General features: G+C 37.3%; 1 protein-coding gene across 2 annotated transcripts in view; it reads right to left on the reverse strand.

Moving 5' to 3' along the window:
* Positions 1-27,024, reverse strand: part of LOC142344750 (uncharacterized) — an 83,834-nt gene that overhangs the window by 48,845 nt on the left and 7,965 nt on the right. The window contains exons 4-8 of one of the 2 annotated variants that reach the window (XM_075396645.1): positions 23,741-23,936; positions 22,926-23,136; positions 17,637-17,651; positions 17,115-17,498; positions 9,117-9,675 (exon numbers count right to left, since the gene is read on the reverse strand). In XM_075396645.1, the coding sequence (XP_075252760.1) occupies positions 9,117-9,675; positions 17,115-17,498; positions 17,637-17,651; positions 22,926-23,136; positions 23,741-23,936 (1,365 nt within the window). The remainder of the gene's footprint in view (positions 1-9,116; positions 9,676-17,114; positions 17,499-17,636; positions 17,652-22,925; positions 23,137-23,740; positions 23,937-27,024) is intronic. The other variant, XM_075396646.1, reaches the window with a different exon arrangement.

Below are 27,024 nucleotides of genomic sequence, written 5' to 3' on the forward strand. Positions count from 1 at the left end.
ATGTGGCGTGTCACTGTTGTTGGCATCTCCCGTAGTGAAGCGTAAATCGTTTCCATTATTTCGAACAACTCGAAATTTGATTTCCAGATAAATTTTCTGTAGGTCGATGAAGTTATTTCTGTCACCGACTATTTCAAACTCTAACGAAGATCCAGTGGGCGAGTACAAAGGTCCTGTTTTTTGCTCGAACGATTGATCAAATGTTACAAGAAGGGGAGTTTTCTCGAACAAGTCTAATGAGCTATGTGTTGCCTCTGTGGGAATAACAATGTTAGTACGCATTTTTTACTTTTGAGAAGAAATCTGATCGACTTCTTTTTGGCTTCGTTTTTCGCGAAATGATCTTTTTCTTTGATGGAGACTGCTTTTTGTATGCTTTGTTCTTCGACCTCCTTCGATAGATTGCTTTTCGTCCTCGTTGAAGTGCTCCTCCGATTTGTTTTCTCGCTGTTTTTGCAACTGTACTTTTCAGAGCTTGCTTCGCTGATTTCTTTTTTGTTGCAAATTGTAATAACTCTGGTGCACCTTGCACTAGCAATTCTCTTCCGATTGTTTTTGCTGCTGGCCAAATAAGTCGTCGGGCTAGGGGTAATGCAACACGACCAATGCCAGCAGCTAATGCGCCGAATCCACTTCCTCTTTGTCTGTAATGTCCTGAGAAATGGGGCATTGAATTGGATGCTTGATTACTATAGTAGGCTTCCATCAGTTAGCTTATTCTCTGAAATTTAAGACTGACGACAACTTTACCGATTCCGGTGAAAGGTAGGAGTTTCCCGGTCTCGTTTCTCAGCTCAACTTTGATGTTCTGGATATTGTTTGAAAGTAAACGCTTGTAATCCAAGTTTGTGAAGGTTTTATGGTGAATAGGTGCTACTGTGTTGAGGCTACCGTTTCTCAGACGTCTTTCCGACTTAATGATTTTGAGAATGGGTGCACGTGAGTCACCCACATGTTGATACTCAATAATGTCGATGTAGACAAAAATAAGCTGTGAGCCACATGTTATATCAACGGGGAAAATACCAAAATGTCTGTTAGGAGTGTTCGGAGCCCCATTTTCCAAGTTTGTCTTGTAACCAATGTGAACAAAACCATTGTGTGCAGGGTCCGGGGTCCCCTTGAATCCAAGAATGCTGGGAATTTCATTGTCTTGAAATGACAATCCTTCATTTTCCCCAAATGTTAACACAAGCTTTTGCATTATCTTGTCAAACTTACGATCGAACTGTTTTAGTCTTGCAATGCGAACAATCTCCGAGACTAGATCTTCCCAGCTGTTGTAAATACCAGTCCGAATTTTTCTGAGTTGTCCTGATCGATTACTCGACTCATTTGGATTGGTCATTGAATTCTTGTATACAACTATTTCTCCAGAGTTTACGTTATTGATGTTTGATGGAAAAGATAGAGAAGTCAATGCTACTTGCCATTCTCCCTGTAAGTGTATTGGTTGTGATAATTGGTTCCGAAATGATGCCATAGTGTTTCCATTAAAAACGTCCATTGATGCATTTGATAACAAGTCAATTGTAAACTCATTGCTGTTAGAAATCATTGCTCCTCTTCATTGTTTAACGCATCAACTTGTACTAATTCCGGTTCGTAAAACTTCCCCAGGATTTTAACGTTGTTCGCGTCAATCAGATTGTAGGTAGGTGGACTTGTTGTAGCCAATCTTAGTACTGTGAAAACTTCGTCTGTATAATTCTGAGTATAACCTTTTCTGAAGGTATCGTCTGGTTTCGCTATTCGTACCAGGTCCCCCTCTTCGAATCGTGGTTTATATTTATTGTTGTCCAAAGCAATCGAAATTAAAAATGGTTCATGTTTTTTGAATACTTTATTTGGGGCTAACTTTGTAACGCGGTTAACACGACTGTTAATGATATTTACGAAATTGGGAAGCTCCTTTATATAGTTCCAAGTCCATTTTTCTTCCAAGTATCTGTATATAATGTTTTTAAGTGATCGAATATTTCTTTCCGCAAACGCAGATTTGGTTTCGTTTTCGGTTGTATACAAATGAATCTTTTTGTTTTCACAGAATGTTTTGAACGCGCCCTTGAATTCGGTGCCTTTGTCTGTCCACACTTTCTCTGGTTGTTTCGTCTTCATCATGTTTGAAAGCTTCAACACAATCCTTCGAATACATCGTTCTGAGAGGTTGAACACGTAAATAGCGTGATAAAACGTCAACTGCAATCAATAGTTATTTGACCCCATTGTTGTGCTTGGCTATTTTGTCCATATAGGCTACATCTATGGACCAGATTTCGTTTATTCTGTAAGCAACTACCTTCAATCGTGGAAAACTTTTCCGGAATTGACGATATTTAGTGTATGAGTTCTTCGATTGAAGGAATTTTTCAATTTTTTTGTGGGAAAAGCCGCTTTCCTCTTTTATGTTAGCAACACTTCCAAATGCTGCTTTTCCTTTCGTGTAAACTTTATTTAGATTTTTGATTTCCGCTGAATGGAGTTTTCCAGCTTGTTGGCGTTTTAATTTCTTCTTCTGCGTCTGCGAAGCCTTCCTCATCAAAGCTAGCAGTCTCTGTTTTTTCTGCTCTCTCGATAGTAGGTTTCTGTTCACTGGCTGCTCCATCCGGAAACTGACGTAGTTTTTGCTCTTTCGGAATTTTTATGAACTTCTTTGCGTAAGTATTACAAGTGAGATGTGGTGCAAGGTTCAAATAATTCAATACTTGATAATCGTCAGGCAAAAGTTTTGATGATGTTTGTTGTAATGCGTAGAGGAAAGTTGATGCTGGAATGTCGGTGTTCCTTCCATTAATCAGGATTTTACCTTCAAAGTCCAGTGAAATGTTGTGTGATCTGTTGATTTTCTTCAAAATTATTTTTGCTTTTCCAAATTTGTCTTTATCGAGAAAATCTATATCATCGATCACACTCTGACTGATTTCATCAAACTCTTTCCGTTTAGTGTTGTCTGGGATACTTTGTTGCTTTTCTTCTTCATCGGAAACCATGACGTCATATGTTTGTTGCTCTGTGTTCTGCTGTATGACCGCTTCTGGTGGCTCTTGTTTTGAAGTTCTCTGTAGAAGCGATAGTTGTTTCGACTTGTTTTTTGTTAGTGGATTGTTTAATATTTGCGAAACTTGAGGTTGTTCAGTTGTAAACATGTTGCGAGGAATGAGCACAAATTCCTCAGTTGGCATTTTTCTGTAGATACTCTCGACAAGGTCTGGCAATTAGTTGAATCAGAGAAAACCCTCTCGTTGTCTGGAATAATTTACTTCTTTCCAGCGCACTGAAATATTTTTCAGAAAGTTGTCGTAGTTGAGGTTCGAATTGTTGTAGTTCTTTCTTGTTGATTGGGACAACACCAGAGAGCACGTTCATTACGCAATCGCTTAGGAACCAAATGAATTCAATATCTTGGGCTAGGAAAATTCGCTTGCTTTTCGATTTTGGGTTGCTGTTAACGCACCAACGCTTCAGCATAAGCAAGTGTCTCTTTTTCATTCGTAATTGGTGTAATAATGGCTTCTTCCGAAGGATTATAGAAAACTGACGGTTCGGGACCAAAAAGTTGAGAAGAAAATCGTAAGCCTTGACTTGTTTTCGGATCAAGGTTAACAATAAAATGTCCATATGGCTGAGCTGTCGCTAATTTGTACGCATCCTTGAGTAATTGGAGGCAGTTCAACTGTTTTCCGAGGTATTCTATTTGCTGAATGTCACGCAATGATTTGAATAAAACTATATGAGTTGTGTTTAGATCAATCGTTCGTGACCACTTGCTCTGTTGGAATAAGTTATGTTTGACATAAATCACGTGGAGTTTTCTGTGTCTTCCCGATGTTGCAATTTTTACAAACTCTTTGTCGTTAAAAATTTCCTCGCATGAGTCATCATAAACGAGCAGACAGTCCGAAAGCTTTTTCGTTATATCCAATCCGGAATACTTGATGAACTCAATGTGCGGTATTTTTTGTTGCATAGCTGTAAATATGTCCTGGAACTCTTTGTAGAAGTAATAAATTTTGGGAAATGCTGGGTAGAAGGACCTACCTTGCAGCATGCTGAATATGAGGTCAGTTTTCCCAGAACCACTTGGGCCTACAACCGCCATGAAGATCCTATCGTTTGTGAGAATGACTTTATTCATAATTTAGGATTTGGTAAGATATAACCAACTAGACTCGAAAGCAGTGCAATCCAAATTGATTTCTCTTCGCAACTCTCCGATATCAAGAATAGCATGGCAAAACAGAGACTAATCATGAGCACGATAATACTCACTTGAACGAAAAACATAATCTCTGATCGAGGGACTACGGTATTGGAACAGCAACGCCATGGAGGTCTCTCTCGGTTTCCATCATCAAAAACCAAGTTTGTAATACCCCCATCAATTTCGTCTCTCGTAACTCGGGTACTCATTGAAACAGTTTTATCGATTTTTACTTAACGTCTGTTTTCTGGAACTGTAATTTGAAAAATGATCTTGCTAGACAATTTTTCCAAACTCATGTTCTGATTTTGTCTTCATATATTGTTCCATCCCGCCCAAGGGCTTTTCTGAAGAAATTTATTGGCGAAATGTAGAGATTTAGAGGGGGTCGTTTTTTTACCGTGCGTGACCCCCCCCCCCCGTGGTGTGCTACTAGTCATTTACTTATACTACTAGTGAGTGAACTAAGTCAGAAGTCAAGCGTGGATATCGTTACTTATGTAAAGCGAAAAACGCGACCAAAGGTAAAGCGAATTGAAAAAAAAACAAGAGCATCTAAAAAATAGCCGCCGATAGGCTAACGGCGGCTAATAAACAGATTTGAAGAAATTGTGACGTTAAACAGTCGTAACAAAAATCTTGACAGAAAACAAAGAAAAACGCAAAAGAAGGCCAATAACAGCCCAAGCTATCGCTTTGCAGTCATTAATAAACATCACACGAAAAAAAGTTAAAAACGGAGAACACTTTGCTGCTATTAAAAATCAAAAGAACGCTTATAATAGTCCCGGGCAATGCTTTGCGGCTACAAAGACACATATTAAAAATAATTGCCTCAAACTCCTTTCGATAGCAACTAATAAACATAACCGACTAACGTCGGGCGAATTGCTCTCAAACGACCGGCGAGCGGTTGGCTTCGTCAGTACCTAGCCACTGTTTAGTGAGGTTAGCTTTACCTTGATTGAAGGGGCGTGAGGTTAGGGTAATAGACGATGATCTCACGCCATATAACAGCCGCTGAGATCAACAAGAGTTGAGAGAGAGAGAGAGCGAGATAAAACGTGAATGAGAGAGAGAAAAAAAGAAACGCCAAACAACATAGAGGGAGATTGAGAACCAGGAATTTTCTCCATGATGAGATTCGACACTACAACTAAGTTTTCTAGCCTTGGTAGTAACTAAATCATATAGAAAAACTGAAAGTGCAAAATTCAGAAGACAAATTTCCACATATCTCAGTGAAGAAAATGTTCAAAAACATTTTTCGAGTTTGGATTTTTGTCATCTGCAAGACTTCAAAAGCTTCGTTGGCCAGTAATGATCGTTAAACTCAGAAAAGGACAAAAATATTCAAATATTTTAAAAACAGCAAATTTTAACAAAATCTTGCTAAAATTCGTGACATTATGATCTTCAGAACACTATTCCATTGTCTCAAGAGACTATCCAGTATCCCTATTTCAAGCCTTAAACAGTTTCGCTGGCCAGTAAAGATCCATATGCTTGAAACAATAATTTTTCAAAAATTTTTCTTAATAAATTAATTGCTAAAATTCGAGTCATTAACATAATGATAACCATTTCATTAACTCTGGAAACTCAGCAGCAGCTTACTATCAAACCTCGAAGGAGGTCCCTGGTGAACGAAAAAAAAATTTAAAAAATTCAAAAAAAAGGCTTGAATTCGTGATATTGATATCTTGAAAAACAAAACATTGATCCGAAAACTACTCAGTAATCTATTACCAAAGCCTAGAGGAGGTTTCTTGCCTCTTGAGGCTGGAAAAACCTTAAAAAAACAATTTCAACAGAAAGATTGCCAAACGTGATGTTAAAATCTTTAAAAACACTCCATTGCATCTAGAAACTATACAGTAACCTATTATCAAGCACTAGGAGGTTCCTTGGCTCCTTGAGGCTAGAAAAACCTACAAAATGACAAAAACATTCAAAAAACATGAAATAGCAAATTTTACAAAAAAAATCGAAAAAAATTTGTGATATTAAAAAGTTGATAACTATTCTATGGCCAATAAAACTTTTTCAGTAACGTATCATCAAAGCCTATAGGAGGTTTCCTGCTTCCTGTGGCTGGAAAAACTCCTATAATGACAATAAATTTTGGAAAATTTGAAAAATCAAGTTTTATCAAACAACTGCTTAAATTCGTGATGTTAAAACGTTGAAAACCATTCCATTATTATTAGAAACTATGCATCAACCTATTATCAAACCCTTAAGGAGGTTTTCTAAATCCTGAGGTTGAAAAAGCTTGAATAAAGACAACATATGTGCAAAAAACTTTTTTTGTCAAAAAAATGCAGAAAATCAGGTTAAAATTTTCAAAATTTCAGTACATCTAGAAACTATAAAATAACCTATTAACAAAACTTAGATGAGGCTCCTCGGCTCTTGAGGCTGGATAAACCTAAAAAACGACAAAATTTTTTAAAAACCTTACAAAAATTTTCAAGATCTGTAAAAAAAAATGCAAAAAATTGCGATGCTAAAACCATTCTATTAGCACTAGAACTATGCAGTAACCTATTATCAAACCTTAAAGTGGGTTCCTTGACATTTAGGGCTGTTGACCTTCAAAAAATGACAAAAATTTTCAAAAAGCTTGAAAAAAAAATTGTGAAAATTAGTAAAAATTTGCGAGTTTTTAGCAAGCGGGTGTTCCTCAGTAGCTAGCTACGGGGGGGGGGGGGGGGGCAACGTCACCGGGATGCTTATGTGTTATGTGTGATAGACCGACAGGACTAATATAATTGCTACAAACTTCGTTTGAGAGCAACTAAACATACCCAACAGATTGCCGAAAATAGCCACCATTGATTCTCATAACACCGATTTGGATTGAAGGAAGAAAAACAACGATAAAATTTAATTTTTGTACAGTAACATTTCAAAAAAGCGGACTGCTTAGATTAGATTTTTCAAGAGGACGCAGAGGCTCGAACCAAACCCAAAACGCATTAGAGATTTAAAAAAAAACTTATAAGAACAAAGTTCAAATAGCGGGCATCTAAAATTGGGCTATATCTCATATTCACTTTGATTTCGGTTTTCGATTCTGATTCGGTTCACTTCAGGCAGGTTACTGAGCTGCTCACCTGCTGCTTAAAAGCACTTTGAGAAGAAATAAAAAGGAATTAAACTAGCCTGGAGAAGTCAAAAACATTTCAAGCAAAATGCTGAACAAGCTGTCAACTAAGGCAAATCAAAACAATTTTTTGTTAGACGAAATAAAAAAGCAGGATAAGACCTGAGGCAATACAAAGAAATTTCATTGACTAAACAAAGAAACTTGACGCAGAATGAACTATCAATTGATTGGGATATCCTTTTGGGAAAAAAAAGATAAAAAGTCGATACAGTGTCAAAAAGCCGAATATTAACAAAATACCACTGGCAAGATAGCGTGTTTTTTTTCAAACACATTTTTCTCACTACACTTTAAAATTAGAGCGAAAAAACTTCACGCCGCAAAGCATCTCGCTTTTTCGCTCCATTTCCTGTTTCAGCGTGACCAAAATCATCACAGATCTTAAAAAAGACAGCGCCCCTATACAACTCAAAGTCTTTTATTTGTAAAAAAAAATAGGGGCTCTATAAAAGCCAACCTCATCGCGGCTATTACAGAGCCCCTATTTTCCACAAATTAAAGAATGTGAATTGTATTGATGAGCTGTCTTTTTTTAAGATCTGTGATCAAAGTTCAAAAAAATTAACGAATTCACTTAAATTGACAATCTGTAGCGACAAAGAGGCACTTAGCTTCAAAATAAAGAAATAAAGGGCAAAACATACCCGGCAGATTGCCAGAAAATATCCGCCGTTGATTCCTATAACCAAGATTTTGATTGAAAGGAGAAAAACTAATGAAACATAGCTGACAGATTGCCAGAAAATAGCCGCAATAGCTTTGTAGATCTGTAGTCTCAAAAAAAACAGTGTAAATGACAGACAAAAAAATCGTCTTTTCATTGAAGACTGATTTGTTATATTTTGATTAAAAATCTGTATAAGTTTTTGCTGCCTCTATTAGCTGCTCTCTAATAACCTTCATTTAGAGTGACACACACCCATTTGACCTTATCTCTTTCAATTAAAGTAATTAAAAGTCAATTTCAAAGTGAGGAAGTCATTTTTGTGAGTGAGATAAGTCAAGTGTAACCTAAAATTTAATCACGCAAATGAACAAAAAAGCTCACTCTAATAAGAGCGAAAAATGACGTCACGCACGCACTTCAGTTAAAATTGCATGAACGAATGAGCAAAAAGCAGATTTGAAGTGATTGTGACGTCATATAGTCGTAACAAAAATCGCGACGACGAAATAAAAAAACCAAGAGAAGGCCAATAATAGCCCGAGCTATCGCTGAGCGGCTAATAAAAAAAAGTTTGTACACAAAAAATTTTAAAGTGCCAACTACTTTTATTTCATTTTGGAGCTGAACACACTCCTATTTTGTAGTGAGACAACACAGGGGCTAGTATCAATACCAATAAGCATTAGAGATAGACACTCAGAACAAAGTTCGAGTAGCAAGCATCTAAAGTTGGGCTTTATGTGTTTATTCCGTTTCTATTTCTGATTTCGTTTTTTGATACTGACACTGTTCATTTTGAATTGCTTTGCTGAGCAACTGCTGTCTAAAAACACTTTTAGCAGAATGAGAGAATAGTGAAACTAGCCTAGAAAAGTCTAAAAGATTTCACGCAAAATGCTGAAAAATTAAGGTAAAGCGAAAAAATTTTAGTACGATGAGTAAAAAAATAGGACGGCCATAATAGCCCGCTGAGAAGCTGAGGCTGCTATTAATTAGGTTTATATTAGCAAAAACACCCATTGTTTCAGTTAACCTAAGCATTAAATAGTTTTGGAGAACTTTGTATGTCATCATACCTCTTTTCACCCCTCCGTCTTTCTCGGTCACCCGATGAAGATGGTGGACGTCCTTGCACACGTTTGGCCTTATTCTCTCGGGTTTCACGACGATCATTTTCAGATCCTGATGATTCAGCCCGTTTTGACGCAGTTTCTTTTCTCGCTCTTGCAGGTACCCTCTCATGTTGTTTGCTTTCCCGTGTTTTCTGCTCAGGGGACGAATCATTGCCGCTTTTGTCACTTCTGCCTCTACGTCTCGCGGTTTCTGGACGTGAACGCGATAGCTGCCTCTTTCGATCTGTACTCTCTGGTTCTCGCTTATGGCGTCTTGGAGATTTCTGAGGGGAATCGTCTGATTCCGAGTCTGACTCACTTTTGCGGACAGGGGCAGGTCTTGATGTGGGCTTCTCCGAGCGACTATTGTCTTTTGCACTACGGGATTGCACTGGTGATGACTTTTCACGCTGACTGTGTGATGTATTACGTTCTCTTCGTCGTCTCTCGAGTGAACGAGAATCAGAGTGGCTTCTGCTACGACGTCTACTCTCTGGTTTATCACTCCACTTTGATTTGATCTCTGTTTAAAAAAATCAATTTCAACAATTTACAGAGACAACGAGGAGCCACGAGTCATGGGGAGAAACTTATGTAGCAACATTCCGTAACGAAACTTTTACGGCAGTCTACTTTTTCGCAATTTTACCAACCATTGCTCTCTCAAAAACAGATCTAAACATCCACCAAATTGCCCAACAATAACCGCGAAACAGACTGCTCAGATCCCATATTTAAACAGCGAAAAGGGACCACGACAAAAAGTTACGATTTCCAGGAATTCCATAACAAAGCATCAGCGACTAACGTCGGGTGAATTGGTCCCAAATGACCGGCGAGCGGTTGGCTTCGTCAGTAGCTAGCCACGGATTAGTTAGGCTAGCTTAAGCTTAATTGAAGGGGAGCGATGTGAGCGCAGCGGGGGTGGGGCAACATTGGGAGACGATGTGCAGGGGTAGGGATTCGGGGGGGGGGGGTCAACTTCACACCATAAGTATAAGTCTCCAAAACAGTTTGAGAATCCCATACTTTTAATCAACACCTGTTGCGATAACTGGTGAACACTGGAAAAACACTTCAGCATTAGACTACGAGTTTATCACACTCTTTTATCGCCACTGTTATTACGTTAACAGTGGCGATAAAAGAGTGGCGATAAACTCGTAGTCTAATGATGGAAACAGTTTGATAAACTTGTAGTCTAAAAAAATTGTGTGGTGTGTGTGTGCGGTGTGAGTGGTGTGTGCAGGTGTGTGTGTGCTGTCTGTGTGTGTGCGTGCGTTTGTGCGTGTGTGCGTCTGTGTGTTTGTGCGTGCGTGCGTGTGTTTGTGTGTGTGTGCGCGTGTGCGTGTAATTGTGCGTGTGTGTGTAAGTGTGTGTATGTTTGCGTGTACGTGTGTGCGTATGTGCGTGGGTGCTGGTGTGTGCGAGCGTGTGTGTTTGTGTGCGTGCGTGTGTCTCTCTGTGTGTGTGGGGGGACGCCTGAGGACAAAACGAAGAGCAGATCCGAATAATAATCTCTTACCTTTGAAAATGTAATTGTCCCCAAAAATTAAAAATGAAAAACCAATACAACTGTGTTCAATTTTGAAATGATCACAACAGGTGTTGATTAAAAAAATTACCCCACAGTTGTTATCGCCCTCGAAGTTATCATAACACCTGGGCTTCGCCTCGGAGTTTGATAACTTCTCGGTGTCGATAACAACCGTGTGGTAATATTCATAAGACTAGTAAGCTGAAAGGCTCTAAGAGAACTTAATGCCCAATGGGTGCTACATGTTTATCCCGTTTTCGAAGACAAAAAGTCGAATGGTTCAGACGAAAAGTCGGTCAAGCTGAAAATCGCATTAAAGACCGACAGGACTACTATAATTGCTACAAACTTCGTTTGAGAGCAATTAATCAGTAATCATAAACCGAAATTATCAATGAGGTGGTATTATAGCTATATAGTTTGTTTGCATAAACAATAAAATTGAACTAAATGAATAGTCATTTGCATTAACTTTAGCTGAAAAAAAGTTCAAATGTTATAATTTTGAGGTCAAAATCTCGGCAAAAACTCAATTGAGGCAGTAAATTTAGCCATTTTTATGTCATAATAGTCACGTCGCGACAGATGTGAAATGAAGGTCAAAAGGTTAAACTGCTATATAGAAATGAATGCAGGATACAAGGGCACATAAAGGCAAACAGTTCCATTTGGCAAATAGGGCATTTAAATTCTCACGGGACAAAAGGCAAGTCATAATAGACAAACAAAATTGTCCTCAGATTTGAAAAACCGAAAAACTTCACAATAAAAATAAGAAAACTAGGTTAAAATGTCTCAATTTTTGTCATTTTTCTCAACAAAAAATGTTTTATAACAACAAAACTGTACTCACAAGGTATCTAAAAACTTTCTAAGTAAAAATCGCCTATTCAAATACGTCTTAAATCAGTAAAAACAAAACAATAGAGAAGGATCGCTTAAACTCTCCAAAAATGCGCAAAATAGATGAAAAACCTCCAAATAGCATAAAACTTATATTAACAACCAGAAACCTTCAAAAACACAGTCAAAAATAAGCCCAAATGAAAACAACGTTATAATCAAACCTCCTAACCAAAAATATTTGCACAAAAACTTACAGCATGTGAACGAAAAATTCTCGCTTACAGGAATTTTCACACCTTAACTTCTCGGTCTCTCGAAAAAAGCGGCGCCAAAAAACCACTCTCTTCGCTCGACTCTTCAATTTTGATCAGCAACCAAACCAGTCCGAATTTGTCCACACTTTTCATTTCCTGCTTTAAAATTAACTCCAATAAAACTGTTTTAAAAAAGGACTTCTCCAAACTTCTTCGATTCCTAAAAAGGACTTTTCCAAAACTCCTCTTTGAGTCGTCAAAACCAAGAGAAGGCCAATAATAGCCCCAGCTATCACTTTGCGGCTGTTAAAAATTACGGACCTATTGGAAATTAATAAACATTGGCAAATTACGGAAAATTAGAAAGTGAAATGTACCGTTTTATCGTTTATGACTCAATGATAAGCAACAAAAAGAACACAAAAAACCTAAGAAACAGTGAAAAAGTTATTTTAAAGATGTCACATTAGAACACCGATGAGAAAAATCATTAAAGAAACTCAGTGACAAGGCAACAATGTGGAAAGCAGCGCGTCAAACACAAAACTTCTTGGTACCAAATTGATAAAACATAATAATTAGTGGTCAATTGGGTCAATCATACATAGTGGCCAATAGGGTCATTATAATTACCAGTCAATACGGTACTCATATGAGATCAACTATGCATTATAACCTTTTCAGCATTTAACAAAAATCAAGAAAAAACGAGAAAACAAGTAAAAAAAACTAGGATATAAATTCACTTTCGATGAATCAAATACAGAGACTAGTAAAACCCACGGCTCTAAAAGATGTGCTCAGCTACATAATGCTCTCTGGTCTTCATCTGTTTATCCTATTTTTGAGGACTGAAAGTAGGATATTGTCAGACGAAAAAAGCCTATAGAAAGTCGATAGTACGAAAAATCACATTAAAAACCAGCAGGATTAATATAGTTATTAAAAACTTCGTTTGAGAGCATTTAATAAACAGTGTCGACAAATTGCTGGATAATAGCCGCGATATAAAACATGCCAAGATAAAGAAGACCACCGAGACCAATGATAAAAAAGATTCCAAAAAATGAGGTACTGATTTTAGATTCTAAAGTTGTTGTCAAAATAAAATGTCAACAAAGAAACATAGCTGGCAGATTGCCTCAAAATAGCCGCAATAGCTTCGTAGATCTGCAGTCTAAAAAAGCAGTAAAAAAGACAGACCAAAAAATTCGTCTTTTCATTGAAGGCTGATAAGTCATATTTTGATTGAAATAAGTATAAGATTTTGCTGCCTCTATTAGCTGCTCTTAAATAACCCTCATTTAGAGTAACACACACCCATTAGACCTTATCTCTTTGAATTAAAGTAAAAAAAGTCAAAATCAAAGTGAGGAAGTCATTTTTGAGAGTGAGGTAAGTCATGTGTGACCAAGAATCACGCGAATGAACAAAAAACTTGCTGCACTAAGAGCAAAAAATGACGTCACGCACGCACCTCAATTTGAAATTGCATGAACGAATGAACAAAAAGCAGATTTGAAGTGGTTGTGACGTCATATGGTCGTAACAAAAATCTTGACAAAATAAAAAACCAAGAGAAGGCCAATAACAGCCCCAGTTATCGCCGTGTGGCTATTAAAAATTTCTTTTAAGCAACTTAGCCTCATAATTATACAATTTCGACGGCCTCTATTAAATTCCAAATATATCTTAAACTCAATTCTTAATTCAGATTTGATAAGAGAAGGCAAAGTCATTTTCTTAACTTCTCGCTTCGTGATCAAATGGTGGTAACAGAAATAGGGAAGATCACTAAGTAAAAAATCAAGATGAGCCCAATAACAGCTCCGCTATCGCTTCGCTGCAATTAAAAACGATACACACGACCTTCAAAGAAAAGAAACAAAAAAAATGAATAAAAATCTAATCAAGTGTTTAAAAAATCTCAATAATCTCTGCAAGTTGCAATTTGGCACAAAATACTCTTAACGGACCGAGACTACCAAAACGCCAAAACAAAATGATAAAAAAGTGAATGAAGCAACGAACAGAAAACAATATCATCAATCTCAGCGAAACCACCCATAAATCATTCAAGAATTTGCGTTTAGTAAAAAAAATAGCTGGCAGATTGCCAGAAAATAGCCGCAATAGCTTCGTAGATCTGCAGTCTCAAAAAAAGATGGTAACAGACCAAAACAGATACCTTTAAAATGCTCCGCTGTTGCATTTTAAGAACTTGTTTAACTTATTGCCCTCATATACACTTCAATTAGTGTGACACACACTCATTTGACCTTATGTCTTTGAATTCAATTAGAGAAGTCAATTTCAGAGTGAGGAAGTCATTTTTGAGAGTGAGGTAAGTCATGTGTGACCAAAAAGTTAATCACGCGAATGAAAAAAAATAGTCGCCACTAACAGTGAAAAATGACGTCACGCAATTCAGTTAAGTTGCATGACTGAATGAACAAAAAGCAGATTTTAAGTGGCGATTTGATTGTGACGCCATATGGTCGTAACAAAAATCCTGCTTACGAAATAAAAAGCCAAGAGAAGCCCAATAATAACCCCAGCCTTTGCTTTGAGGCTATTGAACAAAAAAAAGTTAGTTTCAAAAAGCCTAAGAAAAAGAAAACTTCTACATCAGACAACAGGCGAAAAGTTAATTGATTAATTACTTTTGTGCAATTACTGGAGTAATTACTTTTCTGCAATAGAAGCAACCTAAATTGATGACAATCAAATCGAGAGGCTGTTGAATTAAAACCAGTTGCAACCCAAAATCAATCAAAAACAGTCAAAGCCTCCGACACGGTAATTGAGAAAAATAGCCAAAAATGGCAGATTGGAATCTTCCTGACTAAAGGCTTAAAATGCCTAATATTCTCCAAAAAGAAGAATTACTTGTTATCAAGTGTGAGAAACACAACATTGTCGCAAACAGTTAAGGTTGAGAATTTAAAAAAACGGCTCTGAAAATGTCCCCCGCGCTCAAAAAAATGTTGCGCGCACAGCAAAATTTTTCCATTTAGTGTTCTCACTTATTATCACAAAATTTATGAGCAGATTTTTCTTATTGCGTTTCACTTTTGATCAGCAGATTGACCTATTTAATTGTTTTCACGCGTCGCATTCAATTTAACTAAGGTGACATCACTAATACCCACTCCTCAAAACAGTTTCGGCGAATCGCATACCTAGAGACCAGTCAGGCGTAAGGCTCTAAGAGAGTTGCACGGCCACTTAATGCCCACCGAGCGCTACCTGTTTATCCCGTTTTTGGGGACAAAAGGTCAGACGAAAAATCGGTCCATCAAAAAATCGCATTAAAAAGACCACAGAACTAATATAATTGCTACAAACATCGTTTAAGAGCAATTAACATAGCCGGTAGATTGCCGGAAAAGCTGCGAAAGAATAGACCTGCGTGCCATATAATAGGGATAGAAACAGATACAGATCTAAATTGAAAAATCGACGCCGCTCAAAAAACTAACTAGGTAAAAAACATTCAGCGATAAATAAAGTTTCTTAAAATTCACTCCGCAGAAGCCTCTTATTAGGGACCTTTACTGCACATAGGAGTTCCTTTGACCTTAAAAAATTCAAACTAAACTTAAGTTTTAAAGTGCAAAAGTCATTTTATTGAGTGAGGTAAGTCACGTACGATCAAAATCTAATCACGCAACTAACCTAAAAACTTTTGCTAAAGCGAGTGAGAAATGACGTCACGCGCGCAAATGCCGTTAGTGAGAGGAAAAGTCATTCAGAAAACTTTTTCAGCTTTGCTGTGTGAACAAACGTAAAACGAAAAAAGAGCGTCAGACGACGAAACAAAAACAAGTCCTGACGTACAATTCAAAGAATTTTCATTCACTAAAAAAAAACTAGACCTCGAATGAACTATGAATGGATTGGGAAAATCATTTAGAGAAAAAATGCGATCCAGAAAATCGAAAAAACGGTTGAAAAAACAAAATGAAATTGCCACAGGTGAACAAAAAAACCACTAGCGAGAAAGCGAATTTTTGTTCAAACACCGTTTTCTCACTCTACTTTAAAATTAGAGCGAAAAAAATTCACGCCGCAAAACCACTTGCCTTTTCGCTCCACTTCCTGTCTCGGCAAGACCAAAATCATTACTCTAATTTGACTTGGAAAATCATGAAAATGTGTGAACAGATCTTAAAAAAAAGACAGCGCCCCAATACAATTCAAATTCTTTGAATTGTAAAAAACCAAGAGCACCACAATATAGCTTCGCTCAGCTTACAGCTACGCAGCTATAAAAACATAGCCAGCAGACTGCCGGAATAGCTGCGAAAGAATAGACCTGCGTGCCATATAATACAGATAGAAACAGATAGAGATCTAAATTGAAAAAAAAATCCACGCCGCTCAAAAAACTAGGTAAAAACATTCAGCGATGAATTAAGTTTGTTAAAATTCATTCCGCAGAAGCCTCTTATTAGGGACCTTTAATGCACATCACATAGGAGTTCCTTTGACCTTAAAAAATTTCAAATTAAACTTAAGTTTTAAAGTGCAAAAGTCATTTTATTGAGTGAGGTAAGTCACGTATGATCAAAATCTAATCACGCAACTAACCTAAAAACTTTTGCTAACGCGAGTGAGAAATGACGTCAGGCGCGCAAATGCCGTTAGTGAGAGGGAGAAGTCATTCAGAATATTTGACTTTTTCAGCTTTGCTGCGTGAACAAATGTAAAACGAAAAAAAGAGCGTCAGACGACGAAACAAAAAAACATAGCAGGACAAGTCCTGACGTACAATTCAAAGAATTTTCATTGACTAAACAGAAAACTAGACCTAGAACGGTCTATGAATGGATCGGAAAAACCATTTAGAAAAAAAATAAATCCAAAAAATCGAAAAAACAGTAAAAATCAAAGTGAAATTGCCGTATGTGAACAAAAAACCACTAGCGAGAAAGCGAATTTTTGTTCAAACACCGTTTTCTCACTCTACTTTAAAATTAGAGCGAAAAAATTTCACGCCGCAAAACTCGCTTTTTCGCTCCACTTCCTGTTTCGGCGTGACCAAAATCACTACTCCAATTTGACTTCAGAAATCATGAAAATGTGTGAACAGATCTTAAAAAAAAGACAGCGCCCCAATACAATTCAAATTCTTTGAATTGTAAAACAATTCAAATTCTTTGAATTGTAAAAAACCAAGAGCACCGCAATATAGCTTCGCTCAGCTTACAGCTTCGCAGCTATAAAACAATATGCATTACAGCTTTCAGCGACTGGTAGTCTGAATATAGTCGTCCGTCTTATATGATACAACAATTAGGGCTCAATACGCTGTAAGCTGACCTCTAGGAGGACTTCTTGATCTGCTTTTAGTCCGTTCGCGCCTGCTGGGTGACGAGCGTCGTCTTGGTGAAGAATGCTCTCGTCTCGTTTCCCTTTTACTTCCCCTTGATCGAGGCGAGGACCTCCTAGATTCCTCATCTCTGCTGCCTCTTCTACCTCGACTGCGCCTGGACGATGATGCCCTGGAACCTCTTGATTTCGATCTCTGCCTATGTCGATCGGGTTCATCCCGGTGACGTCTGTCGTCTCTCCTAGACTGTCTACTGCGAGACCTACTGGGAGATCTGCGACGTTTGGATTGGACTGGGGATCTGCTTGAGTCCTTCCTTCTTCGTTTTGCGGGCGATGGAGACTTCGATTTGGATTTCTCACTAGCATCAGTGTCTAAAAATAGATGGAAGTCACTCATTGCACTGCACGCAAGTGAATTAACAACGGTGTTTCCCCACCACAGAAAGTAAAGCGACAACAGACATAAAACTCTGAGGGTACAACAGAGGTACTTATTCTTCTTTGACTGACCAGTAATTAGTCCTTCTAAAATAGCATATCGTGAACGTTACATATGAGAGAAATCGAAGCACCAACAAAATATATATCAATAAAAACTTGCTTCAAAACACATAACACGCTTTGACTTTTATAATGAAATGTGCATAATGATTATCAACATGAAACCTCTTTTATTAGAGTAGCTATCGATCTAAGAGATTTCAATGAAGCTCATTTCGGTAATCAATTGGTCCCGTTCTCTCTAAAAACAACATCAATATCAACTTTACATTGCAATTACAAGCAGAAAATAAGCATCTAGTTAATCAGTAAATTTGGTTAAATTACTTTCTGACAAAAGCGAATTCATTTTTGCTGTCCAAGCACTGCTCAATTTAACGTGAAACCGACACACGTAGAGAAAGAATAATTTTCTTAAGATTGATAAGCACGATTAAATGGGAAACGAAAATCTTTTTTTTATCTTTTTTACACAATAAACCGGCCGTAAAAGTTGCTCACTTTAAACCTTGATAGACCAAAGGTCGCACTGCCCAGTTTGATCAGCGGTTACTTTGTGTTCAATATGTTGTCAAAGAGCACTAGCTGTAATTCGCTTTTACTATTAAGCTCTTTAACAGCTGATCGCTTTCTAATTCAAACGTTTTAAAAAGATTTTGACCGCTGTTATGACAATACCTTTTAAGGCACCTGAGTTAAGTTTTTTTGTTAATTGAAATGTTACCTGAAGACCCGCAGAAATAAAACTTATATCCAGAAGAAAACTTTATCACTCAATTAATATTTATCGCAACAAAACAAATGAAGTTCCAAAACAAATTATCAACTCTCAGAAGCTTCAACTAGTGTCAAATTAAACTGATAGTGCTCCAAGCGATAAGGACAGTTGATTTTACTACGAAAAGGTTTGAAAACATAAACCGACTAGCGTCGGACGATTTACTCTCAAACAACAGGCGGGGCAATTTAATTCGGGTAGACTCAAGCAAAGATAAACTTTCCTTTATGAGCGCAAAAAAACTGATTCTAACCCATAAACTTATGCATTCTAGACTGAAGCACTTACCACTCGGATACCAAGCCCGCATACTCCCCTAGTTTACAATAGCTTTTGTTTTTGCAACACAGACTATTTCTCAATAAGCTCAAATTAGATCAAGCAAAAATCGAAAAGTCAAGCGTGAAGAAATTTACTCAAGAAGAAAAATCAAAGAATATTCTTGAACAGAACTGTCAAGCAAAATTTTTGCCTAAAAACGTTTAAAATAATTGCCTCAAACTTATTGGATAGATATGGACTCAAGATAGCGAGAGGCTGGAAAATGTTAATTCATTTAATACTCAATACTTAACTAATGCTCAAAAGCTCCTTTAATACTGAAAATTAATACTAATCGGAGTAAACGAAGATTATGTCAGCAGTTTCTAAGTCTTCACTTACGTAAAATTTGGACAGAGCTAAAGAAGAAAATTTGAGTCATTTTTCACGGAAAAGCGGGAATTGCCGTTCGCATACCCTCAGCTATTTTTGAATTTAAAACCAATAACGCTTCCGTTAACAATTTTAACATTTTAGCAAAATAGATGAAAATTTGAGCAAAAGTTACGGAAAACGTAAACAAGTACACGCAAATCAGATTAGAATGTTCACAAAACTTTAAACACCGATAGCTCGGAAACAAAACGACTAACGTCGGATTAATTTCTCTCGAACGGCTGGCGGGGGCAATTTAATTTTCTTTATTGGTGCAAAAACTCGGAACTCATAGGGGTTCGAACCCGAGACCTCCAGTTTAGAAGTTAGACGTCATGACCACATAACTACAACACGTTAGCAAATCAACCGCTAAAAATTGCTTTTATATTAGCAACAAAGTTCATTTCGGAATGCAAGCAATCGAAATCACTCAAAATGAAGTGAAGCAAGAAAAGGTCACATGAGAAGTCACCGCATGTTGTAGAGCAAAAGCGTTAAAACGGTCGTCAGGCAAAAATTTTGCATAAAAAGAACAACACGTTTACAATAATTGCTTCAAACCTTTTTCAAAAGCAATTAAAAATATCTATTTACTTTGATATTATACACTTGACGGGCTTTCTGATGATACTCACAACTCTCTACAATGAATATATCGATCGGACAAGATTGAATACAAAATACACCCAATTGAGCATATAGTTCCTCCGCTCCCCTCTAAGGTGGGGGTAGGAACGACAAACATTGTCGGAAAATGGCCGCCGCTGATTCCCATAACCAAGATTGGGATTGAAAGAGAAAAAACTAATGAAAAAAATGATTGTTTTACAAAAACAATTTTAAAGTGCAAACAAATTTGATGTCATTTTAGAGCTGAACAAACTCCTGTTTCGTAGTGAGACTACACAGGGGCTACTATCAAAACCAATAAGCATTAGAGATGGTAATTAAGAACAAAGTTTGGGTAACTGACATCTAAAATTGGTCTTTATGGGTTTATCTAGTTTCTATTTTTGATTTCGTTTTTTTGATACTGACTCTGTTCATTTTTGAATAGCTCTGCTGAGCAACTGCTATCTAAAAAAACTTTTAGCAGAATGAGAGAAGAGTGGAACTAGCCTAGAAAAGTCAGATTTCAAGCAAAATGTTGAACAAGCTTTGAGCTAAGGAAGCAACAATTTTTATGCGACAAAGTAAAAAACATAGCAGGAAAATTCCTAACGTACAATTCAAAGAATTTTGATTGACTAAACAAAAAACTAGACCTAAAACGGACTATTTGTGAATTGGGAAAACCATTTCTAGAAAAATCCAAAAAAACAACAGCGAGAAATGAAAATTTGGTTCAAAGAAAAAACTAGGCCTAGAATGAACTACGAATGGATTGGGAAAAGCATAAAGAAAATCCGATCCAAAAAATCGAAAAAACAGAAAAAATCAAAGTGACCTTGCCGCATGTGAACAAAAACCCACTAGCCAGAAAAGTAACTTTTGTTCAAACACCGTTTTCTCACTACATTAAAATCAGAGCAACAAATTTCACGCGGCAAAACCGCTCGCTCCGTTCCTGTTCCGGTGTGACCAAAATCACTACTCCAAATTGACTTCAAAATTCATGAAATTGTGTGAACAGATCTTGAAAAAAAAACAAAGCCGAATGAATTCGGGAAACGACTCGAAGAGAAAAACTAACCCAACAGCTAACATGAAACTTATTCTACTTACTAACCACAATAACTAACATAATGCTTATACTACTGAATAACACTAATCACTTGAAAACAAGAAAATGAAGAAAAATATCTGATCAGAAGAGACGATATAGGATGTGATAAAAATTTTACATTGAGTTGCAAGTTTTTGAAAAAAAACAAATTTTGGCAAAAACCCATGCGACACGTTTAGTTTTATTTCCTTTAACCACTGTAAATTGAGAGAAAAACCCAACACAAATATTTCAAGTACAGAAAACGGATGTAAGAGAAAGGCAACGCAGAACAAAACCAAAAATATTCTCTGTAAAATTGCAACAAAATTCTAGTACAAATAATTATTTTAAAAAACTTTCAATACAACTTCTGGTCAAGGGTCCACCAATCCAAATCATTGTCGATTTACAAAAGTAAAAACGAAGAACGAAAAAAACAGAAAAAAGTTAACGCTTTGTAATACCTGTGATTTAAAAAATGCACTTAATAACATAACCGACTAACGTCGGGCGAATTGCTCTCAAACGACCGGCGAGCGGTTGGCTTCGTCAGTAGCTAGCCACGGGGGGGGGGGGGGGTGCACCGGGGGCTGATGGGGGCAACACTGGGTTGGGGGGGGCAACAGCGCGGTGGGGATGGGGGTCAACGGGGGGGGGGGGGGTTTCTCAATTTCTCAGAACCGCCCTTCACACCATAAGTATAAGTGTAAGTCTCCAAAACAGTTTGAGCTGAAACAGAGCTGAAAGGCTCTAAGAGCACTTAATGCCCGCTGGGCGCTAGCTGTTTATCCCGTTTTTGAGGACGAAAAGTCAAAAGCGTCAGACGAAAAATCGGTCAAGCGAAAAATCGCATAAAAAAAAGACCAACAGGACTAATATAATTGCTACAAACTTCGTTTGAGAGCAATTAAAAATCCACGAACAACTCTAGAAAAGTTCCTATTGAAAAAAGTAGCAAAAAGCACACAATCTGAAGATTTCAGCAAAATTAAGCAAAATAAAACACGAAAATGCGCAGGAAAGCTTCATAAAAATTACTCAATTATCTTTACCAAAATGACTCAAAACTATTATCAAAACCATCAACATGCATAAAAAACAACTATATTAGAATTTGGACAATAGGTATCCCCAAATGCTATAAAAACTTGAAGAACACAAAGGGCATTTAGGAACAACTTGAAACTAAATCTTAAAAAATTATGCAATTTTTGATTTCCCGAGAGCACAGAGCCAAAAAACGTTCATTGGAACAAATAGAGCATTGAAAAGCTTCCAAAACTATAGGCAAGTAAGATAGTCTGAGAAACGTTTCTAAAAATTAGAAAAAAAAACGAAAACCAGCAAAAAATGAGACAAATAATTGAAAATTTCTCAGTTTTGTCATTTTCCTTAAAAAAATCGTTTAGTACCATAAAACTGTAATCACATGGTATCTGAAACTCTAAAACTAATATGCGTCTATACAAAGCAGTATAACAAAACAAAATGCAAAAAAAAATGCTAAAATTCAGCAAATTAGCTGAAAAACCTGCAAAATGGTATAAAATTCATATTAACAACCAGAAACCTACAAACCACTATCAAAACAACCCGAAAAATAGTGCACAATCATTACCAAACCTCTAAATCAAAAAACAATTAAAAACGGTTTTAAAAAGCCGCACGTTTTAAAAAGCCGCGGTTTTAAAAAACACAAATTTCGCTCGTTTACAGAATTTTTTTCCCACCTCAATTTATCGCTCTCTCGAAAACAACGGAATGAACAAAAAACCACTTTTTTCGCTCCACTCTTCAATTTTATTCAGCACCCAAACCAATCCAAAATTTTTCACGCTTTTCATTTCTTGCTTCAAAATTCACTCCAACTAAAAGGATTTAAAAAAGGACTTCTCCAATACTCCTCTTCGAGTCGTAAAAAAAGACAGCGCCCCAATACAATTCAAATTCTTTGAATTGTAAAAAAACATAGGAGCACTATAATAGCAGGTTGAGAAGCTGAGGCGCCTATTAAACATACAAACCATGCAGAGTTAACTATAGGAAATCCATTTCCGCTAAAATTTGTCTCTTTTAAATTGATATAGTGCCATTGCTATTAAATCATTTTCACCTGAAGATGAAGAATTGCTGGTGGATCTCTGCCTGTACTTTCTGCCTCTGTGTGAACTGTTGCTAGACTTCATTTCTTCTGTTTCTCTACGAGACATTATACCATCACCACTCGGCTCCCTCTTCTGTACCTCGGGGCGTGATGACGTCGATGACTTCTCTCTTTTTCGCGCCGGGCTCGCACTTCTACTTTTACTGAGATTACGACCACCCTGCAAAAGAAAATCTTATCTCGGGTACCTCTGCAAGTCTGCTACACATTACAACTCACCAATTTAAAATATTCAAAATAGGTATATTCTAATGGGAAGAAAGTGTACCACCAATGACGAAGTTCCACTTTCTGTAACAAATGTACAAAATAATCACTTGAGTTTCGAGAGTATAAATTTACACCAATAGCATAAAACAAGGAAGAGTACTAAACACGGAAGAGTATTCTAAAATCGCGATTTTATTAGCATAAAATAACGACCGCAGAAGACACGTCATAGTGAAGAAAATGCTACCATAATTTATACTTAAATCACTTAATCTGCAGTAAATCTCCGAAATGTATTTTAACACACCACGCAGTCCAAAATAGGTAAAACCAAATAGCTTCAATTCAGCTGCATCGCAATTGCAGTAGATATTTTATCTGCTTCATGTACAACCCAGCAAATCAAAAATGTTAAAACTTAAACTCCTACCACGATGAGTTTTGACGGAAAAACAACAAATATGGTTCCGATTTTCTTCTTCAAGGTAAAATTTGATCAAATGAGTCTTGAAAAATTTTTGTAGAGAAAAAGAGAGGAATGATGGTCTTCGAACCTCAATTGCGCGCCTGATCTTCTCTGCCTCTTCGGCCACTGCCTCAGGAACCTCCTCTCTCTTCGCACCCACTCCATTGTCATCCTTCAGCTGTTCCTGTTGTGGTGGCGAGTGCATCCTTTGAGCAGTCCTGCTTTCACCCACGCGATTTCTGTCCCTATCACGCGATGGCTCACGTCTTCCCCCGCGTCTATGTCTAAAAATAGGCAAACTTAAAACCTTTATTTCCACTGCTGGCTAATGTGTAAATACCATGACGTGACAAATATTGAAATACCAACTCCATAGCAACGCCAACCAAACAAATTCTGAGGCCTAACTGACCAACATCTGACGAACATAACCGACTAACGTGGGGCGAATTGCCATCAAACGACCGGCGAGCGATTTACTTCGTCAGTAGCTAGCCACGGTTTAGTGAGGCTAGCTTCAGCTTAATTGAAGGGGCGTGAGGTGAACGCAGCGGGGGGGGGGGGGGGCTACAGTGGGTGGGGGGACGATTGTAGGGGGGTCTTTGATCTGGGGGGGGGGGGGGGGGGGGGCTGAACGATATGACGATGTGCAGGGGTAAGGATTGGGGGGGGGGGGGGGGTTACATGACAATTTACCCAATTCTATTTACGCAATGCCATTTTACCCTACGCCAATTTACCCAATGCCATTTTACCCAATACCAGCTTACCCAATGCTATTTCGTTCAATTATCCGATTACAAAATTACAAATTAGCAGTCGCTATTACAAGGTTGATTTAAAATATTTGTGAACAATATAATCCCATGTTCGGTTGTGATAGTTTCATATCAAGTCCCATGGGCCATTTAATTATATAGTCGGCTAATCCCATGTTCGGTTGTGATAGTTTCATATCAAGTCCCACGGGCCATTCATTTTATTTGGGTATGTTGGAATTTTGTAAAATTGCAGGTTGGGTAAAATGGCATTGGGTAAAATGGAATTCAGTAAATTGTCCTGACACCATTGGGGGGGGGGGGGCTGATGTGGGGTTGGGGGCGGGGGTCAACTTCTAAGAACCACCCTTCAAACCATATGTACAAGTCTCCAAAACTAGGAGACTAGTGAGCTGAAAGCTCTAAAAGAACTTAATGCCCGCTGGGCGCTACCTGTTTATCCCGTTTTTGAGGACGAAAAGTCAAATGGGTCAGACAAAAAATCGATCAATCGAAAAATTGCATAAAGGAGACTAACAGGACTAACATAATTGCTACAAACTTCGTTTGAGAGCAATTAAAGAACTTCGTTTGAGAGCTATTAAACAAAGAGCTGACGACCATAGAACGGGTGTGCAAGCCACTAAAAATTGCCATTCACAGAATGAAATTAGACCTCTTTAGCTGATTCGATGCATCGTAGTCCAAACGAACTGCACAGCGAAATAATGCCCCTCCTCCCTTCGCTTTACCGATTTATGCCATTTCTTTAAATGAAAATCAAATCAGTCAGACAAAAAATAAAAAAGAACACAAACGCAAACATCAAAGTGTATTTTTCTTGATATTGAGTCAAGTCTACAATCTCATATTGATTCTTTTAAATTGAAACTAAAGAGACAGTAAGTTGTGATTACAAAATTACGATATTGTCTTTCCCGAAAACAACTATCGAAACGTTACCAAGGTAACATCAACACCATAATTCAAAACGATGTCTAAAATTATTGGTAGCTTGAGTTTTTCGTCATTGGTCCCAATTATCAATTGACCGGCAAAAAATATCGAATAATTTTTTCCGTAAAAATAGGGACAGTTCAAGAGACCTTTTACTTACGTAAAGATTAATAACAGTACATGAGTGTCATTTATATGAGGTACTGCAGTTGTTCTCCGGTCTGTAAAATGTCAAAGTTGCGAAATAGTTAAAATAAGGTTTCCATGTGACACAAAAGTAATTCAGACATCAAAAAATTTTATTAACTTACTTTCAAACGAAAGCTCCAACGATTCTCCATTAGTTGTCGTGTCATTCCACTGTTTAACTCGCTTAGATCAGTTGATTTAATTCCAAACTAACTTAGAGTGTGAAATATCTAACATAGCCGGCAGGTCGCCCAAACATAGTCGCCGTTGACGCATATTGGTATCGAAAGAAAAAAAAATTAAGAGATAGATTGACAGAATTTTTCTGTCTCAAGTGTTTTTATGTGATGTACAAATTCTACATATTCGGTTAGCTTCTAAAACTACAATTAATTCACCTTCTAAACTGAAGGCCATTAAGCATAATACAAATGCCAGCTAACAATCGCTCTAATGAACTTTGATAACCTACTACACTACGACTTAATGACCGGGCTTTAAATGTTTATCCTGTTTCTTCTGATTTTGCTCCTTTTACTTTGACAGTATTCACCACATTGCGTAATTCAATGAGTGAACGAACTTAAAATCCATTTAGTTGAAACAGTGAGTGAGGTAAGTCAGAAGTCAAGAGTGAAAACGTGAAAATCGTGACTTATGTAAAACAAAAAAAGTGATCAAAAGGTAAAGCGAATTTTAAAAAAGGATAGCGCCAAAATAATAGCCGTTAAGAGGCTGACGGCGGCTATTAATTAACAATCAATGTACAACCATTCGGTGAGCGAAGTTTAATACACATTAAGCGTTTGAGTTGAAAAGGCTAACATTGAGGTATCCAAATGATAGTTGATCGACTACTTGGTTAGCCCCGTAGAGATAGTGTGAGAAGCATGTTTAAGTTTCTTAAGGTAAAATTGATCTACTGTTCAAATGATTCAAACGAAAAACAATAAATTTATGAGATTGGAGGTCGATGTACGTGATTGGGAATCGAACCCCTTGTGTGGATGCTGCACGGCAGTAGCTCACTGCAGTTAAGTCCTTCATGGTTCCATGCTTCTAGTGTTCAAATCGCCTCAAAATGAAATTGCAAAAGAATCTATTTTGAACAGGGTGATCATCAAACCTACCCGAGAATTTCTGAGATTGAAATAGCGAGCAGCACTTAGTTCCACGACAAGTGTCCAGATTTCATGAAATTTTGCTATCTCAGTTTAGGTTTTATTTCGACTTCATTATAAATTCTGCTCGATGCAACATATGCAGAAACAATTATCCGGTCATATTGTAAAATAATCATGTTTCGATGTCAAAATTAGAATACGAAAAACCTGTGGTCAAAATTAGTATTAGAAAAGTGACAAGAAAATACAAAACAAATATTGTCCCAGCTTCAGAAGAAATAGAAGAATTCAAAGTAACAAGTAACTGGATGCAAGTGCTATTCACACAACTGTGTTTTTTCTGA

The sequence above is a fragment of the Convolutriloba macropyga genome, chromosome 8, assembly GCF_964194025.1.
Source record: "Convolutriloba macropyga chromosome 8, txConMacr16.3, whole genome shotgun sequence".
NCBI lineage: Eukaryota > Metazoa > Xenacoelomorpha > Acoela > Convolutidae > Convolutriloba > Convolutriloba macropyga.